This window comes from Vidua macroura, chromosome 2, assembly GCF_024509145.1.
Source record: "Vidua macroura isolate BioBank_ID:100142 chromosome 2, ASM2450914v1, whole genome shotgun sequence".
In the NCBI taxonomy this organism is placed as follows: Eukaryota; Metazoa; Chordata; class Aves; order Passeriformes; family Viduidae; genus Vidua; species Vidua macroura.
The window spans coordinates 31,679,663-31,704,523 of record NC_071572.1 but is presented as its reverse complement, the minus strand read 5'-3'; the positions used below and the strand labels follow the sequence as shown (position 1 = coordinate 31,704,523).

Here is a 24,861-nt window from a genome sequence, read left to right as displayed (position 1 = left end):
AACAGGCAGCATTTACCTATCTCAATGAATGATAAAACCAATGAGCATCATTCTGAAACTAAGACAAATTTTATTCTGTGCAGAGTTTGTGGCAGAATGGCGAATTCTAGTAGATTGGCAAAACTTGGCAGCTTTTCTGACAAACTTCAGAAAATAATGAGCCTTGCTAAGATCCTACTGCAATACTCTTCTAATAGGTTGGGCTGAAGCACAAAAGAAGGTGCAGTAAAGAAATAAATAAATACTAAATATTTAAAGCTGTTTGATGTGCTCTCTTAGTATTCGCACCAGATTGTTATGTCTGTAGGTGTTGCAGAGAGCTTCGGTTGTGCCCTCAATAGCTTTGTGCACCTTCATTCTGTGTGAGGCTTTTGCTGCATGGCAACCTGCAAGTGGGGGTTTCATCTGGGTTACCACAGGAATAAACTTCTCAGGATACTATACAGAGGTCTGTCTTCATAGCTACTGCTTTAAGAGAAAGTAAGATGACTTTTTATTTACTAAATACGATATTAACATTGCAATTTTTATCAAAACTTTATATTAGCAGAAAGTGGATGCTATTTGTCATCTGATTCTCCTTCAGAGGCCTTTTTGTTTTCTGACTTTCTCCAGAGCACTTAGGAGCTTGGGCGGGAGAGAGATGGGATGAATTGAGTGTTGAGGATTATGTTTGGATATATTTTATCCGTTAACTTAGTTTAGAGTAGATAACAGCAGTAGGTAAGAGACTAACTGGTTCCTTTTCAGCCATGGAAGTAATCAGCTGGGGTGGTCCCAGGGCGCTCTGGGCACGAGTATTGCTGAGTGATCATTGGCTGCCACCTGCGTGACAAAGTAAAGGACCAACCCTTCAATTTATACCAGTGGAGCCAGATCACGGGAAACAATTGACAGGTAAAATATACTTTTGAAAATTTAAGGGAGAGGAGAGAGGACACATAATATAAATGGAGCAAAGAACCTAAAAGATTTGCCATAGAGAGCAAAGGTTGCTCCTCTGAAACTTTGACATATCTGTAGCTTACTTCTTTTTGGGGAGAGGCACACAACAAAGTTCTGGTTACTTGTTGCTCCCCTGGGAACAGAGCCTTGCTAAGAAACAATGTTAATCGAGTTGTAGCAGCAACACATCTACCAGAATTTTATTGTAGTTAGAAATTACAGTTCATATTTATGCACGCACTTCCAGATCCTTGTCTTGACATTGGGTGTTTTGCACTAGTCCAAGAGATGGGTATGGCTTTTGGTTTTTTAGAAAGACTAAAAATAAGCTGCTGAATTTTCAAGTTTACCAGTTGATTGTACTGTAGCGAGTTACTCTAGAAGCTAAAATGCCATGCAAAAAATGAATGTAAGTAAATCTTAATCTCGCTGAAAAAACAATGCTTAGCATCAATATTTTTCTTCCTTTTTATATTTTTTTTTTATTTAGAGAATTGGCTGAAATTTTTTAAGAACTTTTAACTACATTATTTTTACTTGTTTAGAATTGTTAAGCTTATGCTTAGCCCATCGTGATACAGGACTGGTGCGACAACTTGGTTTAGATCAGTGACTCAAGATTGTGATCACCCTGATGTCACCGAATGGCCACAGCTTGTAAAAGGTAAGCATAAAGCATATCAGGTTGTTTCTCAGGAGTTTTTCTTCTGTAATGTTTATTTTAAGGTATTTAATTTGTATGGCTTGAAGTTAGTTTTATAAATAATATTAAGTTACATTGTTTGTTTAAGTCAGCTGGCAAAGTTGACTTACACTTTTGCTGACAGTGATTTTAAAGCTCGCTTAGTTTGTCCTTGCCTACTTTTTAAAATACAAGCAAGCACTGTGGTGCTCCATGATATTCCTCTTAAGAACAATACTATCACTTAAAAGTACCTGGTAGTTTTTACTGTCATACTGAATTTGTGTATAAATTGTTTAGCATACTTATCCAAGCATGTGTTCAGTTTTTGTTTTGAAGTATTTATCTGGGAAGCTTGATGATGTTAAAAGTGTGTGTAAGCTTGCATACATTACTTTTCTCATCTAGAGAGGTACACTGGAGGTAAAAGGAGTGGCTTGTAGAATGGAGAAGTTGTTCCCTGTGTTATTGGAAATGAGCCACCATTTGAATTTGCGAGCTCATATTGCAGTATTCAGATTAGTTGGTGTCTTGTGATCAGTATCTACAATCTAATTCAAAGCTGAAATTTTTAAGAGCATTTGCTCTGAGATTTTCTCTGAACAGAACTCTTGTTTCAGATTTTAAGCATGATGAAAGGACGTCTTGCCGTACTATATAGTTGTTTTTCAATACTGTTGCCTGCTCACAGGAAATAACAAGGTATCTTGTTTGTAAACAATTGGGTATTGCAAAATAAATAACTTCACAGCAAACAAGTACAATTCCTGTAATTAGATTGATCTTCCACTTCATTTTACTGAGTATTGAAAACTCATTTTATTAGGTGCTTATGTTGTCATTTGAAACCTTTTAAAATCGAGTTAAAATGTCCATTAATAGTTCTGCAAATCATAATGATAGTAGGTCTCTTCATGTTTTAGAAAATAATAAGCTGAGGGAATTTTCACCCTTTGTTCTGCAGAACCACTTACCTTAGAGGACCAAACCTTTTTTGACCCAGCTAGATGGTATTTTTTCTTACATTGTTTTATCTTATAGACGCAACCTTATTTTTCCTGAGTAACATATACTGAACTGTATTGTCTCTTTATAGCCCTAATAATATTCTCACAAATAGTGAGGATAGGAAAAGATTTTGGATATACTGCTAGCTGTTTTCATGTCTGTACTGCAGATCACTAGACTGATTTTTTTACATGCAGAGTTTAGATGCCAGTCTGCTCTTTTTCTGTAATTCTTCATATTGCTATTTATTTTAAAGGCTGAAAGGCTTTAGGTATTCTTGATGTTTTTCTTTTAACACCACTATTTCCTTTGCATTTTCATAGCAACTAAAAGCACTACTCTTTCCCAAAGCCTCAATGTGTTGTATGTCCCAATACTAGAATTAAGAAAGCAAACCCTTAAATGTCCAGACATTCTGCTACCATTTTCTGAAGTCCTGGAAGTAAATAGAGGAGCTAACCAGTGTGAATATAAACATGTCTTTCTACTATTCCAGCTTCTAACACTTACATGCTCAGGTGAATGAATAGGGGAAAAAAAATGAGATTCTTTTCACTAAGCATTTAGAGGCTTGCTTTGGTCACCAGAGTTAAAGGGAAATTCTTATTTGTTTTGCTGCTGACCATTATTTTTGTCAGCAACTATCTTGTCAGTCCTGAATTTAATGAGTAAGGGAAATGTAATTTGGAGGTAGTAAATAGAGGCCAAATTTTGAGATTGGGCAGTTTTTATGTCATTTTCCAGTTAAAGGCTTTACATTTTAAGCATGAGTATAATGTTAGTTGGATAGGAAGTTCAGAATTCTGTCCCTAGTGTCTGTTAAATTTTATAAGTTAGTGAAGTACAAACAAATAATTTCCTGTTCTGCATCATCTGTCACCACACAGTATCCATCTAACCTAGGAATTATAAGTTATTTGCCAGAAATGCCTTCTAGGCACTGGGTCTGTTTAGTAGAATCCAAAAGTTGTTAAGATCTGGTATTTCAGAAAAGGAACTAAAATTTTAGTAGAGAGTTTGGAAAGCAGTCCAAGCTTTAATAGCAGAGACCATCCAGTAAAATAGCACAATGAAACAGGAAAAAAGGAATGTATCAGGTTACATGTGGCGATTTCCAATATCATTTAGACTATTATAGATAGCTATATAATAAATAAATTTAGAAATTGCATTCCTATAAATATTTTTTTTTTCCCTGTAAAGCAATGGGAAAGTCTGCTTAGCTGTCCTAACTGAAGTCTCCCAGCAGACTCTGGTGAAACCTAAAAAGTTAGTTCTGTTTGCAGATTTTAGCTCACTTCTGTTTTTAGAGAGCTGTCATGAAAGACATTTTTGTTCATCTAAGCTGCAGAGTTTTACTGTAATGGCTGTGCTTTGTTTCCACTCCTTGCACAGTATTTCCAGCATGGCAGTTCTGGTCAACTGTAAAGGTTGTTCCCAAGCAAATGTTCCATAAGGTTTGATTTCAAGGCATCCTAAGATGATGGGAATCAACACTGCTTCATTTGTACTGCCTTGTCTTCTGGCTTGTTTGGCTACAAACACACTGGCTAGGGGGAAGTTCTACCTCAAAGAGAGAAAAAAAATACTGTCTGAAAAAAAAAGTTAACAGTTGAATCAGTGCTCTCTTAAGGAAGATGGGGATAAGGAGGAGCTAAATAACTATGATTTAGTCTACTTTAAGTTAGTATGGAGCTATACCCCTTCAATTAGTCTGTAAATTAAGTCAATGGGGTTGCCAAGCTAAACACAGGTGCTGCTTATGATAGGCAATAACACTTAATTCTGAATATTACTGGCTGATCTCTTGGCTGGATTGAAGAAAACACAAAGCTGTCTGTGAGATTAGGTCCATGAATTCAGGTGGAGAGAGATACAAGATTTGTTTTTATATCCTTTTGGACCTTGTTTCTGAGCTGCTACTTCTTAAGAGTTCAGCTCTGTAGAGAATTTGTTGGTTGCAGTTGATCACTGATAATCTTTGAGTACACATTTTGGTTACAGAAGTGGTTATGAAGAATTAGCCGAGAATTGGAGCACTGTGCAGCCTGAATGCGGAAGTACTGCCAGCAGATCTCTTCTCTAATGGCTCCTGTTGCGTAAGCGTGGGGAAAAAGTGCTCTCCTTCTTAGGGAAATTTGGCTTAATTATACTATCATGTTTTATGTAATAAACTGTATTCTAGGGTTTGATAAATTAAATCTGCAAGTATCAAAAAGTTGATGCTTTTAGTGGCAATAATACACTTATCACATTCCATCTTTCATAACTTCATATTGTAATGACTAAAAAGAACAAGCAGTGCTTAAGGTTTTCTATCTGGTTTTGCAGATCACCAGGAGAACCGCACTCTGAGAACATTGAAACTAGCCGAATGTAAGTAAATGAGTGGATGACTTTGGTTTATCTTGATTAAAATCGTTCTGAACATATATAACAGTCACTCTTGCATCTGCTTAGTAAAAAGAAAACAAAAGCTGTGTAGAACTGTGAAATTAGCTTAAAATTTTTCAAATTAATATTTTGCAATTTTAAGCCTCTGTAGAAACTGAATCTTTTTTTTTTGTAGGGTGAGTGAGTTGGAGGGAAAGTTCAGAGGTTTAATTTTACGTGAACCAGTAGATGGTAGCATAATACAGTGTCAGAAATCTTACAGCCTATATTCAGACTTGACAGAAGGGATATAGTTTCTACCTGTCATTCACTAACATCTTGCATGGGTTTGAAGACGCTTCAGTACTAAGGCACAATACCTGCTGGTATCTCTTGTGACAGACGGGTTGTTGAACTATGAAAAAGAAATTTTGACTTAATTTGGTGAATTTATATGCCAGTTACTTCCAGAAACAGAAAACTATCTCTCTTTCACTAAACAGTATTCACAGAACATCTTGATGACGGGTCTGAACCTTTTTGTCTGTCTTCATTAGGTTAGAAGCCAAGATGAACTAAAATCAAGATTGTGGTGGACTGAAACTTTCATTTCAATTCAAAATTCAAAGGGGTTGCAGGAATTTAGAGGACCATTTAAAAACAAAAAAGTTTTTTGAGACTTTATTCTTCTGTGAGTTAGCAAACAAAATTCTTTTCTAGCTATTCAAACTGTCCTGTCATAGTACTCAAACAGGGAAACCACAAACTGCTCTTCTGGATAACAGCACAAGTTCCAAAATAATAGAGGGAATGTAGCCCAGTAGTTGGTGTGCTGTCTGAGGCTTCAAAGGATCTGGGTTCATTTCTCTTCTGCCACAAACTTCTTCTCTGACCTTAAACTGTCTCCTTCACGCCTTCCCCCCAGGTGGTCTAGCATTGTACATGCCATGGGCTGGATGCCATTTTCAGGATGTTTTGCAGGCTAGTGGCATAGTGTGAATTGCTCAAGGACTTCTCTGCTGTAGCTGCATGACTTGAGGAGCAAAACTGTGGTGAGCCCACCTGTACGCTGGGCTGTGTACCTAAAAAAGGAGGAGGAGGAAACAGTGAGAGCTTTTCTGATGTGTTATTAGCAATTCACTGCAGTGAAGCCTTTTCTTGCACTAGGAGAAGCAATTCTCCTGGTATGACAGATTTCTTTTCCCTCACTCATACCATCTGCTACAGAAGTGCTGTCCAGCTGCTTTCTTAGGAATGCAGTGAAGGTTGCAGGGACCCTGACCTGAAAGGTGACTCTGCCTTTTGGTGCATGGATTCTGAGTGTTGCTGCACTAGGTCACAGGGCAAAAGTTCTGCCATGGTCTCTTATTCCTGCTCCAGTAGTGGCCCATGCTGCATTGCGATTTATTGTTCCTGCAGCAAGTTGAGTTGTGTCCTTTAGTTCCCTGGTCTAGCCAAACAGAGGAAATAATGCTGCAGGCTGGCTATAGTCCACTCTGGATGTTACCAGTTGGATTACTGTTTTTTATGCATTTTAAGCAAAGATGTATCAGCAGCACTCACCTAAACTGGTGTGAAACAAAGACTTTAAGAACCTAGCATAAATCAGAAGGAAAAAGCAGTAAAGCTTTTTTCCTTCTAGAAGTTTGACAATTCTTCTCCTTACAACCGAACATAAAATTTACGGAAGTAAGCTTTTCTGTGTTATAGCTGAATACTTTTTATTTTTGATGTAGACTGGTGATCTGAGTGGCCCTGACTTTATAAATTTTAGCTATCTGTCTAAAGATAGCCATTGAGCTCTAAATTGAGCCAGTCAAGCAGTAGGAATTCACATATTTGACTAGTAGTTATACAGTATATTTGTAAAACTAAATGTTTTTTAAACTGTATCACAATGTGATGTGTGCTACACCTGTTACAGAGAATTTTTGCAATCCTGCGTAGCTGCTCTTGCCACATAAGGTGGAATGGTAGGTTGAGTGGTAGAGTTGTGACCTGCAAGGCTGCTGTGTTGCTAAAATAGTTACTGTGTTATTTACATGCCTAAAATTCATTAGTAAATGCAGGGACTAAAGCAAGTGATTTTTTGTTTGTACAATGAATGATTGGTTTTGCTCTGGTTGGCTGATACAATTGCTTTGTTTATTTCCATGTTTTGAATTGCAAAGCTTCATACCAAAAGCATAGTCATGTATGTTTCACATGTGTGAATGAAAAGATATTTAAAGAAAATATTCAGATTCTTACACAGCAAAATCTTCTATATGTAAGTCTTGCTTATCCTAGGCTTTTGAAATTCTGGGTCTCCATGTGATTAACATCTTGGTGCTAGCTCAAAGTTAGGAGTCTTTTATCTTATTAACCTTATTTATCTTTCATCTTATTAACCTTATTGTTAAGGTTAGCATTTTCTGACTGCTCCTATCACACATCTCCATTGACTTTCAGCTTTGATTAGTATTGCTTTCTTAAAACCTCTTTAGCACTAAATCACATAACTTGATTGTTTAACAATAACTTCTTATATGTTCATGTGTTTTCACTCTCTGTTTTTCTTTCCTTTTTTATCAAGGCAAAGGTATGGCTGTCTTCATACGGCTTTCTGTGCATTCATCTTTCCTTCTCTCTGCTTTTGAGGATGGGATTCTTTGCAATTTTGAAATTCTTCTCTGTTTTTTTAATATGACTGTAGCAAGGCAATTTTTCCAAGACAAGATTGCAAGATAGATGCTGTGTTCTTTGCTCCCTTTCTCTGTCTTCCTGCGTTGCTCCATATAGCTAGGACAGACCTTCTGTTCTCAGGGTTGCCCTTTCTGAGGAAGTGCTATGCTTTTGTCAGCACATGATGTTCCCAGAGGCATGCTGGATCTAGAATACACAGTGGGAAGGGAGGTCCCTTGGGTTAAGTATGGTCCAAGCAGAGCTCACAATCCACCCCTGCTATTGGGGTCCACCACACTGGAAAGAATGGAGTTTGGAAAATGTGAGCTCCATGCACATGCACGTTTGACAGATGCACGTTTGCTGTGATGCCAGAGGCTGAGGCAGGCAAAAGGTGTTACAGCACTGCTGGAACAAAGGGCTGGGCTCCAGCTGTGGGTGGACTGTTTGGCAGTTTGGTGTGCAGGGCTCTTTAAAAGGCTCTGTGTGGGCACTGCTATTACTGGAAGCCTGTCTTTTCTGTCACTGCTCTTCTTACTCTTAACTAAACAGAGGCAAGGAAAACCAGCGTGCAAGGTTTGAAGCTGAAACTTGCACAAAGCAATATTTAACATCCAAAGGTGACTATCTGCAACACCTTCTTTAACAGTTTTTGATAGGCTGGTCGTCTTGTTTCCAAAGTGTAGTATTATAACTGCTGCAGTTATAATAACCTGTAACCACATACATTGAAAGTTGTTTTGCTATTAGTACTAAAAAAACTGTTTCCTGGGTTGCCATACATACTATTGCTCTTTTTTTTTTTTTTTGTCTGTTAAGAAAATTGCTTATGAACATTTAGGCATTTCTAAGTTCCTAATAGCCGTTGTAAAACAGGCTGTTGTAGATTTCCATTTAATAAAAATAGCCATCTTGGAGCAATCATAGAATCATCAAGGCTGAAAAAGAACTTCAAGATCATGGAGTCCAACTCTTGGCCAATCACCACCTTATCAACTACACCATCGCACTAAGTGCCATGTCCAGTTGTTTCTTGAACAATTCCAGGCAGCGATGGTGACTCCGCCACCTCTATGGGCTGCCCATTTCAAAGCTTGACAGCCCTTTCAGTGAAGAAATTTTTTCTGATGTCCAGCCTGAACTTCCGTACAGCTTGATGCTATTTTCCTCTTGTCCTGTCACTGGTTGCCTGGGAAAAGAGACCAAACTTCACCTGGCTACACCCTCCTTTCAGGTGGTTGTAGAGAGTGATTAGGTCACTTTTCACCCTCCTTTTGTCCAGGCTAAAGACCCCTAGCTCCCTCAGCTGGTCTTCCTAAGACTTGTGCTCCAGACTCTTCACCAGCTTCATTGCCCTATTCTGGACACACTCCAGCACCTCAATGTCTTCTTTGCAGTGAATGGCCCAAAACTGGAGATGGGATTCAAGGTCCAAGAACAAGGAGATCACAGCCTTGTCCTGCTGGCCACACTATTTCTGATACAGGCCAGGTCACCACTGACCTTCTTGGCCACCTGATCATGTTCAGCTACTGTGGACCAGCACGCCCAGGTCCTTTCCACTGGGCAGCTATCTAGCCACTCTGCTCCAGCCTGTAGCACTGCACAGGGCTGTTGTAACCCAAGTGCGGGACCTGACACTTCACCTTGTTAAACTTCATGCTGTTGGCCTTGGCCCTATTAGTCCATCCTGTCCAGATCCCTTCCTGCCCTCCAGCACTCCTGTCCAATGTGAGATTTATCTGTAAAAATAGTATTAACAGTTACTGTGTCCTAAACAAAAACCGTTCAGAAGCGTGTTATTTTGTGCTGGTATTTCCAGACAAGTATGAAACATCCATGTGTATTTCTAAAATTTAGGTAAACTTACAAGCAAAAATGATGCAGTTATGCAGATATTTTAAACTTCAGGCACGTTTTGAATGTAAATGTAAACTTGAATGTAAATGCTTTGTAGGTGAACTTTAAATTATTACATGAATGTAAATGCTTTGTAGGTGAACTTTAAATTATTACATGCTTCAAATCTTTTAAAAATTCCTTTAATGTTTAAACTTCTGATTTTCTCTGTGGCAAGAGATTCCTTTACATGGTAGTTCTCCTGTATTTAGTTTAAGGTATTTGAGAAATGCAAATTATGTTCTGTTTCATAGGAACTTTTGAACCAGTACACTCAATCCCTGTTTTTTACAGGTTTTAGTCATTCAAAAATCACTATAGAAAATGCAGCCCAGTTCACCTTTGGCTTGGTCGTACATGTTTCTCGTGATACTCCACAATTTTAGCCCCATTTAAACTACACATGCAAAGTACTTATCATCTGACTTTTTATTAGCTAAAGAACATACAGAAAGCCTAAAAGCAATTATTTTTCTGTAACTACTACAAACTAAGTCAGTGAATGCTAATTTCATTTTAAACAGAAAAGCGTGCTTGCAAAATGGTTGGACTTCAAGAAAGGAAGTTGGGTGTCTATTTTAGGTGCCTCTCTTCCTCACTGAAGCAGTGCATATTGCTTGAGGAGGTTATACAAGGCCCACTGAGTGGGAAGTTATCCTTCATTCATAAGAATATGCCTGTGAAATGTTTACAACTTCAGCCGCACCGGTGTACTTTCGTAGTTGGATGTGCTACAATAATGAGTATTTGGAAATGTATATGCAAGTCAGTCACTACAGCCTGAGCTACAGTAGTAACTGTGTGTGCTCATGGATGTGAACTAGGCCTTGAGTTTTCTAAGGGACCAGTTGCTCTTGACCAGATCCCTTTATAGGAACTTAAAGAGAGCTGCGGTCTTCACGGGTGTAGCATGAGCTAAGAATAGAGAGTGGTTTTATGTTACTTTGCTTGATGAACCTGTTTTAATGCCTCAGGCCAAGAACTTTAGTTTTCAGCATACTAAATGAGCAGGGGAATGTAGAAAGAGAGTTTCACTTTTGGACAATACATAGGGTATGCTACAAGTTCTTTTGCTGAATAATGTAGAAATAGGAAATGTGAGCTTTTGGCAATGAACAGTGACAATACCTGAAGTACACCAGTGCGAATGTGGTATGGAGTGTCTGAAAATCACACACTGACTTACTCAGAACTGCATTTTCTGTAAGTCCTTTTATTGATGAACCTCAGTAAGGGTAGCTCTTGTGAAGGCTTGGTAAAATCTCTTCTACCTTCTGAGGTCTGTATCCTCACTTAAATTTGTATTATTTATTTACCTAAATTATTTGTGTGAGGTAATGTGTAAAGTCTGTGGAGTAGCTGCCAGGAAGAGGAGGGAAGATCCATCTGGATCCCTGTAAGTTTATGGGGACTTATGGAACTCTTACAAGAATACTCAAAGAGATGGCTGATGTCATTGCAAGGCCTCTCTCAAGGATTTTTCAATGATCTTGGGAATCTGGAGCCATCTCAGTCAACTGGACACTGGTTGATGTTGGCCCAGTATTCAAGAAGGGCAGGAAGAATGACCCTGAAAACTACAGGACTGTCAGTCTCACATCAGTGCCTGGTAAAATTACATACAAGATTATTCTGGGAGTTACTGAAAAACACCTGAAGGACACCACAGACATCAGTCATAGCCAGTTGGTTCATGTCAAACCTAATTTCTTTTTATGACAAGGTAACCCTTCTAGTTGAGCAAGGGAAGCCAGTTGATGTAATCTTTTTGGATTTCCATAAAGCTTTCAATACTGTCTCTCACAGTATCCTTTTGAATAAAATGTCCAGAACACAGCTGGATAAATACATCATCTGAGGGGTGAGCAACTGGCTCACAGGTCAGGCACACAGGGTTTCTGTAAATGGGATGACATCAGACTGGTGACCTGTCACTGGTGGCTTTCCACAGGGTTCCATCCTTGCCCCTCCTCAACATCTTCATAAATTACATGGACGCAGGTCTCAAAGGTATACAGAGTAGGTTTGCCAGTGATACTAAATTGAGAGGTGCTTTGACTCCCTGGAAGGCAGCTAGGTTGTGCAGAGAGACCTCATCAAATTAGAGGGTTGGGCAACCACCAACCACATGAAGTTCAACAAATACAAGTGCTCCTAGGACCTGCATCACAGAAAGGCCCCTGGGGAGTCCTGGTCAGTGGCAAGTTGAACATGAGCCAGCAGTGCCGTGGCAGCCAGGAGGGCCAGCCATGCCCTGGAATGCATTAGGCATGGCATCACCAGCTGGGCAAGGGAGGGGATTGTCCTACTGTGTTCTGCACTGGGGCAGCCTCACCTTGAATACTGTGTGCAGTTTTGGATATTGCAATATGAGAAAGATACAAAGCTGTTAGAGAGCATCTGAAGGAGGGCTACAGAAATGGTGAAGGGCCTTGAGGAGAAGCTGTATGAGGAGTGGCTCAGTCCACTTGGGCTGTTCAGTCTGGAGAGGGACACTGAGGGGAGACCTCATAATGGTCTACAGCTTCCTGATGAGGGGAAGCAGGGGGCAGACACTGATCTCTTCTCTGTGGTGACAGGACCTGAGGGAACGGCAAGAAACTGTGTCAGGGAAGGTTTAGGTTAGATACTAGGAAAAAAGTTCTTCACTCAGAGGGTGGTTGGGCACTGGAGCAGGCTCCCCAGGGAAGTGGTCACAGCACCAGGCCCAAGTTCCAAAAGTGTTTGTTAGGCACATGGTGTGATTCTTGGTGATGATTCTGTGCAGGGCCAGAAGTTCAACTTTGATGATTCTTGTGGATCACTTCCAACTAAGGATATTCTATGAAATTCTAATACTGCTGTATTCTAGTACTGTTGTATACCATATTGTTTGCTTCCATACTTGATTAAAAAAAATTAAAAATACAGCCTTCAGTCCTTCTGTTTCTAATGGAGTTTCAGAGAATTTGAGTCAGTGAGTCTCCAGCCACAAGTCAAAATAAGTGTTTGTACAAACAACCATGTTGTAGGCATGGCAAAGTTTGAGAAGTAATTGGTAGCTAAAAACTAAGAGCAAAAAAAATTTGAGTCCTTCAGAAGTTAATTGTTAGAGGCAAGTCTAAGCTTAGCTTTATCTACTGACATCTCAGACATGCCCTGATTAAAGTGGAGTGTTTTTTTAAGATGATAAAATGTGTTGTTAATGTATTGGTGTTTATACATTGATATAACTATTCAAACTAGATGTGTGAGCTGGAAAGGTGTGCATGTTGGTGGCCACAGCTCAGGTGTAAAAATTCAACTTTTACATATATAAATACTTAACCTGCTTACAAATTACAATATTTCACACTCTAAATCTGAAGGTCTGGAATGACTGAAGGTCAGGAATGGTCAAAGCATGAATTTTTGTGTTCAGAAAAATAGTTGTCTCTGAAATAATTTACTGTTCCAAGTTGTATTAAAACGCTGTTGCTTTGAGGGGATTTGGGTGATTTTTCTTAAAGCCTCTGTACTATGAATTATGAAATACAAGATTAAAAAAACCCACTTATTTTTAGATGTGCATGGAGAGAGGCAGATTTTTGTAAGTCTACATACAAAAATGTGAGAGACCAACACTTCCCTTAGCTTAGTATATAACTATTCCCTGTTACACAGTAATGGTTTAGTGGTATTGATCATGCTGCTTTTTCTTTCTACATCCATCTCAAAGTGCCATGGAAACCTTTCTCCTCAGTTTGTTTTTTGTTTTCTTTTCCTTGAAACATACTGGAGCATTTGAAAGCTCAGGCAGACATCAAAGTAATTGTTTTCCTTTTAAGATGTATTTTCTTCTCCAGGATGAGATCTTGAAGGATGAAAAGAAAGAAGCAGAGGTCTTACTGCTGAGTAATATAGACCTCAGTAGTCACTCTCAGAACATTTTCCCTTTTGAAGTAACTGCATTGAAACTGCTATTTAACCAGCCATTATTAACAGCGAGGTGCAGCAAGTGCTGAGTAGTACCAGTGGGGTCTAGCACTTCAGTTCTGAAGTACTTGTTCTATGCAGAATCTGTGCATACATTGACATCAGGAAAGGCAATTTTAAGTTAATATCACAATTTTTGATGTTCTAATCTTAGCAGTACTGTTCACTAAAGTTCCATAAAAAGCCTGTTTGTTAAACCTAGTCAGAATGTTTGAAATCTTTCATAACTGGTAGTTTTCATTAATAACTTCTTATCTTAAATGCAGTCAAGGTTTGGGGGTTTCTTTCTGAAATGTGCTCAAACATGGTGCTCTTGGTGCTGCATGCAGCTGCTTCTGTCCTGGTTACCTGCAGCTTTCCAGTGATTTCTTTATTATTTGCATGTTTCTGTAGAAGTCTGTGACCTTATTAATAAGGCAGTTACATTTTCTTTTGTGCATATATATAGTACTGAGCATTAGATTTGTACAGCGATACATCTGTGATTTTTCAGAATGCATACTTGGCACCTATAATGACAGGAGAAACAGAAGGATTTGGCAGATAGCACTTTTTGGGGTGATTTTTTTTTATTTTATTTAGACAATCATATGATTTATTTAGGCTGAGGAGAAATATATCCAGCCTTGAGGTCATCTGTAATTGTGGTTTTAGCATCAGTTTAATTAATCAAGGAATATTTTTTGGTACAGATTTAAATAGAAATATGATAATTTAGTCATCTGGGATCTTGTTAAAATGGGTAAAATAGTATAGTATTGATAGTATTCCTAAATAAATGTCTGAATTGTTTGTGTTTCATGCCTCTTTCATCTGTCAGTGGCAACCATGCCTCAGTACTATATATTAGATTCAACACCTGTACAACATCCAGTTTTGTTTCAGTTGCAGCCTTATTTTGCATCCAAACTGCTCTCTTTTTTAGCAACAGTTGAGATTGTTCAGAACTGTACAAGATTGTCTCCACTGTAGCATTACCATGTAAAGCTGAAAACTGCATAAACAGGATTTATCTTTTACTTACATATAACCCACAAATTAAATTGTGTGTTAAATATATTTGCATTTGTCAAGATGAGAATCCTGCACTTAAAAAAATCTTCTGATGTGTTCTCTCTGACAGAAATCTTGTGTTTCAGTGCCTGACTAATCTCTGCCTTGCTGATGCTATTGAATGAGCTTTGTATGTGAAAGCTCCACTAATACTTGTACTTACTGTTTGAATGTTTGCTACAGGAAGCGAGCAGCTGCAAAGCATCTAATAGAGCGCTACTACCACCAGTTAACCGAGGGCTGTGGAAATGAAGCCTGCACGAATGAATTTTGTGCTTCCTGTCCAACTTTTCTCCGTATGGATAACAATGCAGCAGCCATTAAGGCCCTCGAGCTTTATAAGATTAATGCAAAACTCTGTGATCCTCATCCCTCCAAGAAAGGAACGAGCTCAGCTTACCTAGAAAACAATTCCAAAGGTGCCCATAACAATTCCTGCACTGACAGAAAAATGAACAAGAAGGAAATGCAAGGCCCAAGAGATGACTTTAAAGGTAAGATGTATACAATTTTCCTAAAATCAAACACGTTTCATATGCAGGAGTACAAGCCAACATAATTCACTCTGGTGGTGTTCTGCTGACTTCAGTAAAATACAGTATTACAACAATTGAGTGTTTTACTATGGATTCAGAAAAATTGATGGATTAATGCTGAGCACCGATTTCCAAATCTGGATTTTGACCACATTTCTGTTGATTTTAAAATCAACATGCATTTGTTGTCTTTCAAGAATAATGATTTTTGCAAATATGGAAAATCTTTAAGTGCTGTTGTATGACTGTTTTAGTTTTGCTAGTGTTGTAATTATTCACAGCTAATAAATTATAAAAGTTATACTTTAACTAATTTCAGATTCTATGTTAAGAAACTTAACAGGTGAAAAAATTATACAGTGAGTGATAGGCAATATATTCACCAAGCTAAAAAAATGTTTGAGCACAGTTATTTTTAAGCCAGTGTAAAATGAAGTACTGTTCTGTATACATGTTTTCTAACTTCTGTTTAGCTTTTCAAACAATCTGTAATAGTAAATACATACTAATAGAATAATGTTAGTCGTCACCTTAACCCATGATGCAAACACATCCAGAAACCAGGCCAAGTGGTTTTTAAAGCCATTAACCTTTGAGCAGACCACCTTTAAGTATTGTGGCAAAAAGTGGTATAAATACAAGTCCAGATTCATTTATTTTAGCTAAAGAAGGTGAAATTGTTTACAGCAAAGATTTAAAAAACCCTACAGAATTAGTAATAAAATATAGTACTGTGTTATAAGCAACCCAAGATGTTCCAGTCACTAGCAGCATCAGTTTCTTTCTTATCTGATGCAAGGATAAATTTGTACCCAAATTAGTTATGATCTGAATAAGCAGAGAGGCAAACACTAGGAAGGGGAAGGGGAAAGGGAAGGAAATGTAGTATTAGATGAACAAGAGGCACATTAAGTCTGTTATGAGTTTTTTCTCTTGGTTTTTTTTTTGTATTATTAATGGAGCTTTTCAAATACAGAATTTTCCTTATTCTGTCTAACCATCTCCTCTCCTCAAGGCAGGTACCTAAGGGTCTTTTGAACCTCACTCCAGAGACAGTCTGTTGGCAGTGACTCAGACTTCCTCTCTTGGAGCATCACAAGTATTGACCTTTCTTTGTAGCTATATAGACAGAGGGTTTTAATGCATTCTTAAACCTCATCTGAGGTTTAGTTACCTTTGGAATTGGGTGATGAGTAAGGAATCTAGCACTCTGAATTTTTTTAAGGTTAATCTGCTAAAACAGTTACTGGAAAATCTGCAGCAAAGTTTAGCAAAGCCAACGAAAAGCATGTGTAGCTTGCTTGTATGCTTGACATAGGATTGAAAGTTCTAAATAAACTGAAAGAAATGTCCTTCAGAAACAATTTAATTACTTTTCTGGAGTTCCTGAAATACTAAAACCTTTAAAAGAGTGAATGAGGAATTCCTGTTTAAGTATGGAAATCTGAAATTCATTATATTCTTAAATTGTCAATGTGTGATGATAATTTTTATGCTATGAATAATGTCTGTGGTCCAGAGTCAATGAACTTGAGACTGCGGTCCTCATTTTAAGGACTTCTTTTAAGACAAGTTTTCCTTCCTGTGCATGCACTGCAGCAGATAAAAATAGATGTTGTGCTAAGCTTGAATCTTTTCAAAATGTTTTCAGTAGAGCTGTTTTTTTAACAGGACAGATTTTAGTTTTGAGATTTTTCAGTATCTTCAGACTGGAACTCAATAAAAGTTTAGACATAAGCCTAACCTTTTCTCTGTTATATGTGCTCTAAGAATGGCTTGGGGTTCTGTGAAAGTCAATAGGTTGTCTGTCTTTGCATCATCTAGTATGTATTTTTATTTTAATGACTTCTTGGAATGAGTATCAGTGTAGGTAATCACATTTCAAAATATTTTCATGTACAGCATCTTTATTAAATGTCTTTATTAAAATGCTACACTTCTTTCCGCAGAGGTGGGTAGTTCTAGCATGGTTGGTGAATACAGTTTTGAGATGTTTTCCATAGAGATGCTATTAAACAGATTCTATTTTAGTTCTAAATTATGTGTCAGTTCAGAAGAATCTGCTTAAACTAGAATATCTTTTTAGGATCTGATCATGTTTACAGTAATCCTACTGTAAATCATCACCTAATGTGAAAGCATCTGTGGGTTCTGTTTGAGAAGTAACATAGAAAGCTATAAATAATGTTTTCTTTCTTTTTTCTAAAGAGAAAGGAAGATTTCAAAGAACAAACGGACCCTTCAAATGACTTATTTTGTATCAGGAGTTTGGGGAGAGGGAGAACAGACAGGTATTTGGAGCAGATGATGTGTATAAACCATCTCGTTCCTCTGAATAACATGTTGATTAGTATACCCAAGTTGCTTATCTTAGTGGGGCTTAATGTACAAAGAGATAAACTACATGCCATGCTGTATGTGTAATTTAGAAGGCAGCATAAATTTCAGAGCATATATTGAGGGGTTTGGGAGGGGTTTCAGGCATCAATTTAGTCTAAAAACAGTTGCAGAAAGCATTAAAAAGAGAAATAAGAAATCTTATATTTCCATTAACATACAACAAAAGTGTTGAGTCTTTTCTTCAAGGTCTGGCTTGAAAAAAAGAGGTTGATACAGTCTAGTTTGTTTAGTTTAATGACTTGCACATTAACTATGCAGATTTACCAGAAGACTGTATTGTCATAGCCTTATTCATTAAGTCTTTTAAAAAAGTTTAAACCTCTTACTGATTGCACTTGTTTAGACAATACAGTACTGTTAACTACCTAATGTAGTTAATTGGCTGCAAAACAGTTTCAGTATTGTGCGCATTCTCTGATTGACATCCATGAATAAAATATTTTACTAAGTCAGTGAATGAAATTGTGATTTTTCATGCTAATGAGATTATAAAGTATCTGTCTTGAATTTATGCAGCACTGACACTGTTTTTGCAGTTTTAATGATGATATGACACACAGGTTTCTTAGGTAGGGCAAACCAGAGGTATATTATCTTTTTCATTTATATCTTAATAAAACTAATATCTTTATCTTTTTATAGATGTGACTTTCCTAACAGAAGACAAGATATATGAAATTCTTGAACTATGTCGAGAAAAAGAGGATTATTCCCCTTTAATCCGAGTGATTGGGAGAGTGTTTTCTAGTGCTGAAGCACTGGTGCAGAGTTTCCGAAAAACCAAGCAGCACACCAAGGAGGAGCTCAAGTCTCTTCAAGGAAAGGATGAAGACAAAGATGAAGATGAAAAGGAAAAAGCTGCCTGTTCAGCTGCTGCTATGGAAGAGGATTCTGGTGCATCATCATCTTCGTCATCAAGAATAGGTGATAACACACAGGGAGATAATAACCTCCAAAAACTAGGCCCAGATGAAGTGTCTGTAGATATTGAAGCAGTCAGACGGGTCTATGATAGGTTACTTTCTAATGAAAAAATAGAAACTGCCTTTTTAAATGCACTTGTGTACTTGTCACCTAATGTGGAATGTGACTTGACTTACCATAATGTGTACTCTCGGGATCCTAACTATCTGAATTTGTTTATTATCGTTATGGAGAATGGCAATCTTCATAGCCCAGAATATCTGGAAATGGCCCTACCGTTGTTTTGCAAAGCAATGAGCAAACTACCCCTTGCAGCTCAAGCAAAACTGGTCAGATTGTGGTCTAAGTACAGAGCAGATCAAATTCGGAGAATGATGGAAACATTTCAGCAGCTTATTACTTACAAAGTCATAAGCAACGAGTTCAATAGTCGTAACCTAGTGAATGATGATGATGCTGTTGTCGCTGCTTCAAAGTGCTTGAAAATGGTTTACTATGCAAATGTAGTAGGAGGGGATGTGGATACAGATCATAACGAAGAGGAAGATGAAGAACCCATCCCAGAATCAAGTGAACTAACTCTTCAAGAGCTGTTGGGTGAGGAAAGAAGAAATAAAAAAGGTCCTCGAGTAGACCCACTGGAAACTGAACTTGGTGTTAAAACTATAGATTGCAGAAAACCACTTATCCCTTTTGAAGAATTTATTAATGAACCACTGAATGATGTTCTAGAAATGGACAAAGACTACACTTTCTTCAAAGTAGAAACAGAGAATAAATTCTCATTTATGACCTGTCCCTTCATATTGAATGCTGTTACCAAGAACCTGGGATTGTATTATGACAATAGGATCCGGATGTACAGTGAAAGACGCATAACTGTGCTCTACAGCTTAGTTCAAGGGCAGCAGCTCAACCCCTATTTGCGGCTGAAAGTGAGGCGTGATCACATCATCGATGATGCACTTGTCCGGGTAAGTCCCACAGCAACATGGCCTGTGGGTTTGTTGGCTCTGACTCGTGCAAACTACATGGGCTTGGAGTAACTGAAAAGAACTCTGTGTGAGTGCACATGTACTAGATGTCCTCTAGAAGAATCTCAAATAGCATTATTGTTTGAATTCTAAGCATGGTGCTGAAGACTTCTATGTTCAGCAGAACTATTTCTGCTCAGAGTGGTAGCAGATTTAGATGTTTTGAAGTGTTAAATAGCTCTTATTCCCCATTATCAGATCCTGCACAGATCTTGATGGTGAGAGAGTAACCAACTTCTGTTTCTTTGTCCTCTGCCCTGTCCTGGATCATCTTCTGATGGTAGGGATTTTCAAGTGGAAGTTAGAATTAAAACATTTTAGTTGTGTACTCTTCTTGTGGACATACAACTTCCTAGAAATAAAGCATTATTTTAATTTGGTGTAAATACTAATATGACTGAGAAAGGAAGACAGACCTGTTAATAGCAGAGAAGTGTGAGAGCAGCCTGTTTCTGAATATGCTGACTTTTTAAATTAAAACTTAATGCCATTTCTTCATGCATTTTTGGAAGAGGGGAATCATACAGGATACAAACTATTTTACAGTAAATAGGTCCATATAGGAACCTTAATATGTTCTTTAATTTTAGGTGGTTTTTGTTTTGTTTTGGTTTGGGGTTTTTTTTGGTGTGGTTTTTTTTGGTTTTTTTTTGTTTTTTTGTTTTTTGTTTTTTTTTTTGTTTTGTTTTTTTTTTTGTTTTTTTGTTAAAACTGGTAATTTTCAAAAACTCATTTTCCTATATTCTGTTATTAAAGCACAAGGTTTGCAAATTTTAAATTTACCCATGGCTTTAAAACTTGTCACTGAAGACCTAGAGAGGTTTTGGGGAAATTTTTTGCCTCTCAGCCCCGCTGTTACTTGTAGTTAAATTTGATGACTGTAACTGTCAGTGAAAGTCAATTGTGAGAACCCTAAATGACCACCTACCTTGATTTTTTTGTATGCCTAGGAACTTCCTGCTGGGTTAGCTGCTTCATGGGAATTGCTGATATTATTACTTGTCAGGGAAACATTTGTCCTCAGTACCAAAAGAAAAGGTGAAATTGCAGTGCAGAAATGACTTTTGTGTGTTAACTTTATATTAGGTGAATAAATATAAAAATACTGTGTACCAGTTTTTTTATTTAAGAATAGTCTTTGTGATTTCACTACCTATCAGACTTACAGTTGTGTCCAGTTACGTTTTGTCATATTACTGTTAATGGAGTTTATTCCTTGAATGTTCAGTGTTGGGCACATAAATACTGGGAAAAAGGGAGGGATAATTCTTTCCCTTAGGAAAGGAAGAGGTAAAAGAGCATAAAAGCTAGTTTTAGGATGTTCTTTTCAATGTCAATTCCAGCAAAGCAAAAGCAAACCTTCCTCTTTATCCGATAATAAGAAGGAAAATCCATAAATAGGAGAAAAGGCATTCTTTTGCATGCTGCTTGTTGTAGAAGTTGAAATCTTTGAGGACAAAAAAGAATATGTTTAAGTTAAGCATCAGGTTGCAGCAGGGCCACAGCAGTCACTGCTGTGCACATTCTTGGCCCGTAGGAAGTTTAGGAAATTTAAATTAGATTAAGCTCAAACATACTAATCTAAATTATGATGCACTTGCTCAGCCTAGCAGCCTGTGTTACATGCCTGGGCAGTTGCCATGGATCCTCCTATGGCTGTTAATTTAAGCTGTCAGAGCATGCTAAATTAAGATGACCTGACTGTCAGAGCCACAAGGAAAGTATGGATTTTAAACTGTTTATTTGGGGACAGAAAATAAAGGGAAAAGATAAAATTGTTCTAAATTCAGATAGTGTGAACTAAACTGTAGTAGTAGCCAGAAAGAACAAGTGCAGCCCAGGCATTTCTCAGAAGTGGAAAATAGATTATATTCAGTAAAATGGAGATGAACACAGACATGCTATCCAAAGTGGAGAAAGGGAGTATGTGCTGTTTCAAAGAGATGTTACAAGGTAGCTGTTGTGGAATGATGTAGATTTAGGGAAAATTTTATTGTAGTGTATGAAGTGGATACAGAATCCACCTTTTAACTACTGATATGTCTTAACTGATGATACTAAGTGTCATTGCTCAGTGAATATATTTTAAATATTCCCCAGGAAGTATTAGTGATAGGAATGCTCTAATGTCACTATTGGCCACAGCATGCCTGTTCTCTTTCATTTGTTTCTTCTCATTTTAATATCAGAAAGGATGCAGTAGAAATACAGTTGGAAAGCTCAGAGTCTCTTTGAAGAAACTATAAAGTCCCCTTAAGGGTAAAAACGATGATGGAGAGGACATAAACGATGGATGGAGAAGCTGAATGAGAAATACTGTTTTTTTCAACTGGTAGCCCCTAGTTTTATTATCAAGAATCAGGCTTAACATATGCAAAATAACATTTTGTTTTCCACACTGTGTACCTTGAGTTGGTGGGTGTCTTTGCCCGGGACCTATAACTCTTCATGAAAGAGAGATCCATCAAAAGCTAATGGACATAACAGGCATTTTGGTGTGAGCCATGCACAAACCTCAGGAAATCTGTAAGCTGCAATTGTGCTGGTAGCTGGGAGGTTATTCCAGGGGAGATACTGTTCCACGCTGTTGTCTTTGTCAGAGAGTGCCTGATCTGTTCAAGAATTGCGTGCTGTTGTTACTGGTACTCTTTGTAACTGGTTGGGAAGCAACTTTAGTAATTTTCACAATTATTTCCTAATTGGTCTGAAATAGCTCTGGAGGAAGCTTTTCAGTCTCATGTCCTAAGCCTTAAAACAGTTTGCTCTGTCTCTCATGGGAATCTTAGATGGGTACCATGAGCTTCTGTAGCAGTACTGACAGCATCAAATCTAAGTGAAAGCTGCACTGGATGACTTTGCATCAGGGATGACTGCAGATTTGGATGTACAGTATTGAACTTAGGAAGAGTCTCACTGAAAAATACCAGAAAGATCTTTCAAAGATAATAATCTTCATTAGTAAAAGCATGTTCTTAGATCTGTTAAGTGACAAAATGTTTCTGAACATGTTTAATATACAGGTAATTAATTATGAGTACCAACATATTTACCCTCAAATTTAATATTTTTAACTTCAGAGGTTTGAATATTTGCAGACTTTTAAAAATTGTAGCTACTACTTATGTCACTAGACTTGTATCTTCATAGAAAAGTCAGTGAAGACTTTTTTGAGTGTCTATGGAATAACTGATAACTTCCTGATAAAAGCATTTTCAAAAATATTGACTAAAATAAGGTTGGGATAATCTTTCTCATATTTTCCTTATTGATACTGAATATTTTTCAAACAAATACATTGATCAGCCTTTGCAATTTCTTGCAAACACACTAAATACTGGCTTTCTGCTAATCAGTTGAGCTGTTAAAGTCATCAAGCTGTTTATCTCCTATCAATACTTAATATTTTAGCTTTTTTAATTCAATATGTATATATTTTTACTTTTTAGACTTCAATAAAGCAAATATGAACACTGGTAAGTGATTTTTTTTGTTGCTATTAACAACATAGGACTTTTTTTCCTTTTACTGAGAATTTGAGGCAATACTTTTTGAATACCTTTAAGGCATTATCTTGTTTAAAGCTGCATATTGAGAGAATCTTAGTTCCCTAAAACACATACATCTAAGGAAAAAAATTATTTACAAATTCCTTTTAAATTCCTTCATTCTTTGCACATATGAAACTTGCCTCAGAGATTTATTTTTCCTTTTTTATTGGAAATGATTTAATGAAACATCTTTCTTTTTAGTATATACTTGTTGTATACTTATTTGTATGTATGTTAGTCTGAAAAGTCACCTGGGGAACAAGGGTAGAATGTTAGAATTTTTAACTCTTTAGTCCCCACTTCTTTTAAGGAATTCTTGTGTTTTGGAGTTGGTAGCTCAGTTTGCAGTTCCTGAAGGCAACTAACATGCTTTTTTTTCGGTTAAATAGGTTAGCTGTACTGCTGAGTCATGTTGTGTGAGTGTAGTAGTAATGAAAGGAAAAATATCCTTAAATCCTCTCTTCTGCCTTTTCATTCCCTAAGAGCTATTTCTTTCATCCCCTTCTTCTGAATTTACTCTTCCCCCACCCCCATGGCCCAGGTTAAATGTGGCTTTCTTCTCAGGTAGCAGTAATTTAAAGGGTGTGAGTTATGACACACAACTTCTGCAAGTGAAAACGTCGTGGATTCCTTCAGCAGAATCAGGCTTGTACTTGGCTTGCAAATTAGAAACTCACTTTGACAAATTTCACATGGAATGCAGACAGCTAGTGGGCAGCAACCCTCTCCTGCTTGCAAGTCTCTGCTGAGTGTATTGATGACCAAAACTCTTCTGTGACACCTGAACCCAGCAGGCAAATTCTCTCCTATATTAGCAGCAAAGTACTTCAGGAGATTTGACATTGTTTCAGACCACACTGAAGTTTGTGTGTTCAGGTGAAAATGTCAGCTCTGTTAGGCATTGGTTGGATGCAGAGCATGTGACTGTTGATGTGTGCAAGCTCCAAATGCATGAACGGTAAAGTACAGCTGGAGCAAAGGCTGCTTTGTCACTGTAACTATTATTTTCCATGCTGGTTTTTAGAAAAACATGTTGATCGACTTATGTCATGATGTGTCACTGGTACTTTCAAGCTTAAATTAGCTGTGTTCTGTCATTTTTGCTGTGTGGAAAGTATTCCTGTCTCTGCCTTAAAGAGAACTTCTACGTTATTATAAGAACTGAAGGTGGTTTGTGATCATTTTTAACTGAATAGAAATTAGTTCAGTTGCCATCAATTTTAGGCAGTTCGCCAAACTCTGGTGTTACATTAAGCATTTAAATGTTGTCCTATTTCTGTCATTCAGTGAACATTCCTGTCTTTCAGGAAAGCAGTGTTATTCTGTAAACAAAGTAAAATCACCCAATCTCTTAAATTGTGGTAAATAGTTGTGTTTCAGCAAACAAAATACAGATATTCTTTATGACGTCATCTCTCAGCTTTCAGCTTTTCAATTCATGCAATCTTCTTCTGCTTTAGACATTTTTAGGAATTTCAGGAAGTCCCTGCGTTTTAGGAAGTCCCTGGAAAACGTAATGATTGTTTCAATGACGTGGCCAGTCAAACCATCGTGACAGAAAACAACCTATAAAACTTTGTAAACTCACACAGCTGGGTTGTGTTTATCTAGCAGCATCTAAGTTGACACAGTTGAGGTAGCTGTGATTATTATAAACAAACAAAGAAAGGCCCAAAAAAACCCAAGAACCAGACAGCAATAACTGAAGTTCATACTTCCCTTCTATAGAAACACTGCTGCAGTTCTGCTTAAACTCAGTGCCTCCTTACAGTTGTGTTTGCTGCTGTTGCCTGCTGCATTCAGTTTTTATTGTGAAGCATCAGTGTTGACACAGATATTCA

General features: G+C 37.5%; 1 protein-coding gene across 5 annotated transcripts in view; it reads left to right on the top strand.

Annotated features, from left to right (window-relative positions):
• UBE3A (ubiquitin protein ligase E3A) overlaps positions 1-24,861 on the top strand; it is a 54,475-nt gene that overhangs the window by 16,503 nt on the left and 13,111 nt on the right. For 2 of the 5 annotated variants that reach the window (XM_053969969.1, XM_053969966.1), the window contains 5 exons: positions 751-897; positions 1,491-1,609; positions 4,967-5,011; positions 14,762-15,072; positions 18,157-19,412. In XM_053969969.1, coding sequence (XP_053825944.1) covers positions 1,590-1,609; positions 4,967-5,011; positions 14,762-15,072; positions 18,157-19,412 — 1,632 coding nt within the window. In that variant the 5' untranslated portion in view covers positions 751-897; positions 1,491-1,589. Of the gene's footprint in view, positions 1-750; positions 898-1,490; positions 1,610-2,247; positions 2,330-4,966; positions 5,012-14,761; positions 15,073-18,156; positions 19,413-24,861 lie in introns of all 5 variants that reach the window. The other 3 variants (XM_053969970.1, XM_053969968.1, XM_053969971.1) reach the window with 2 other exon arrangements.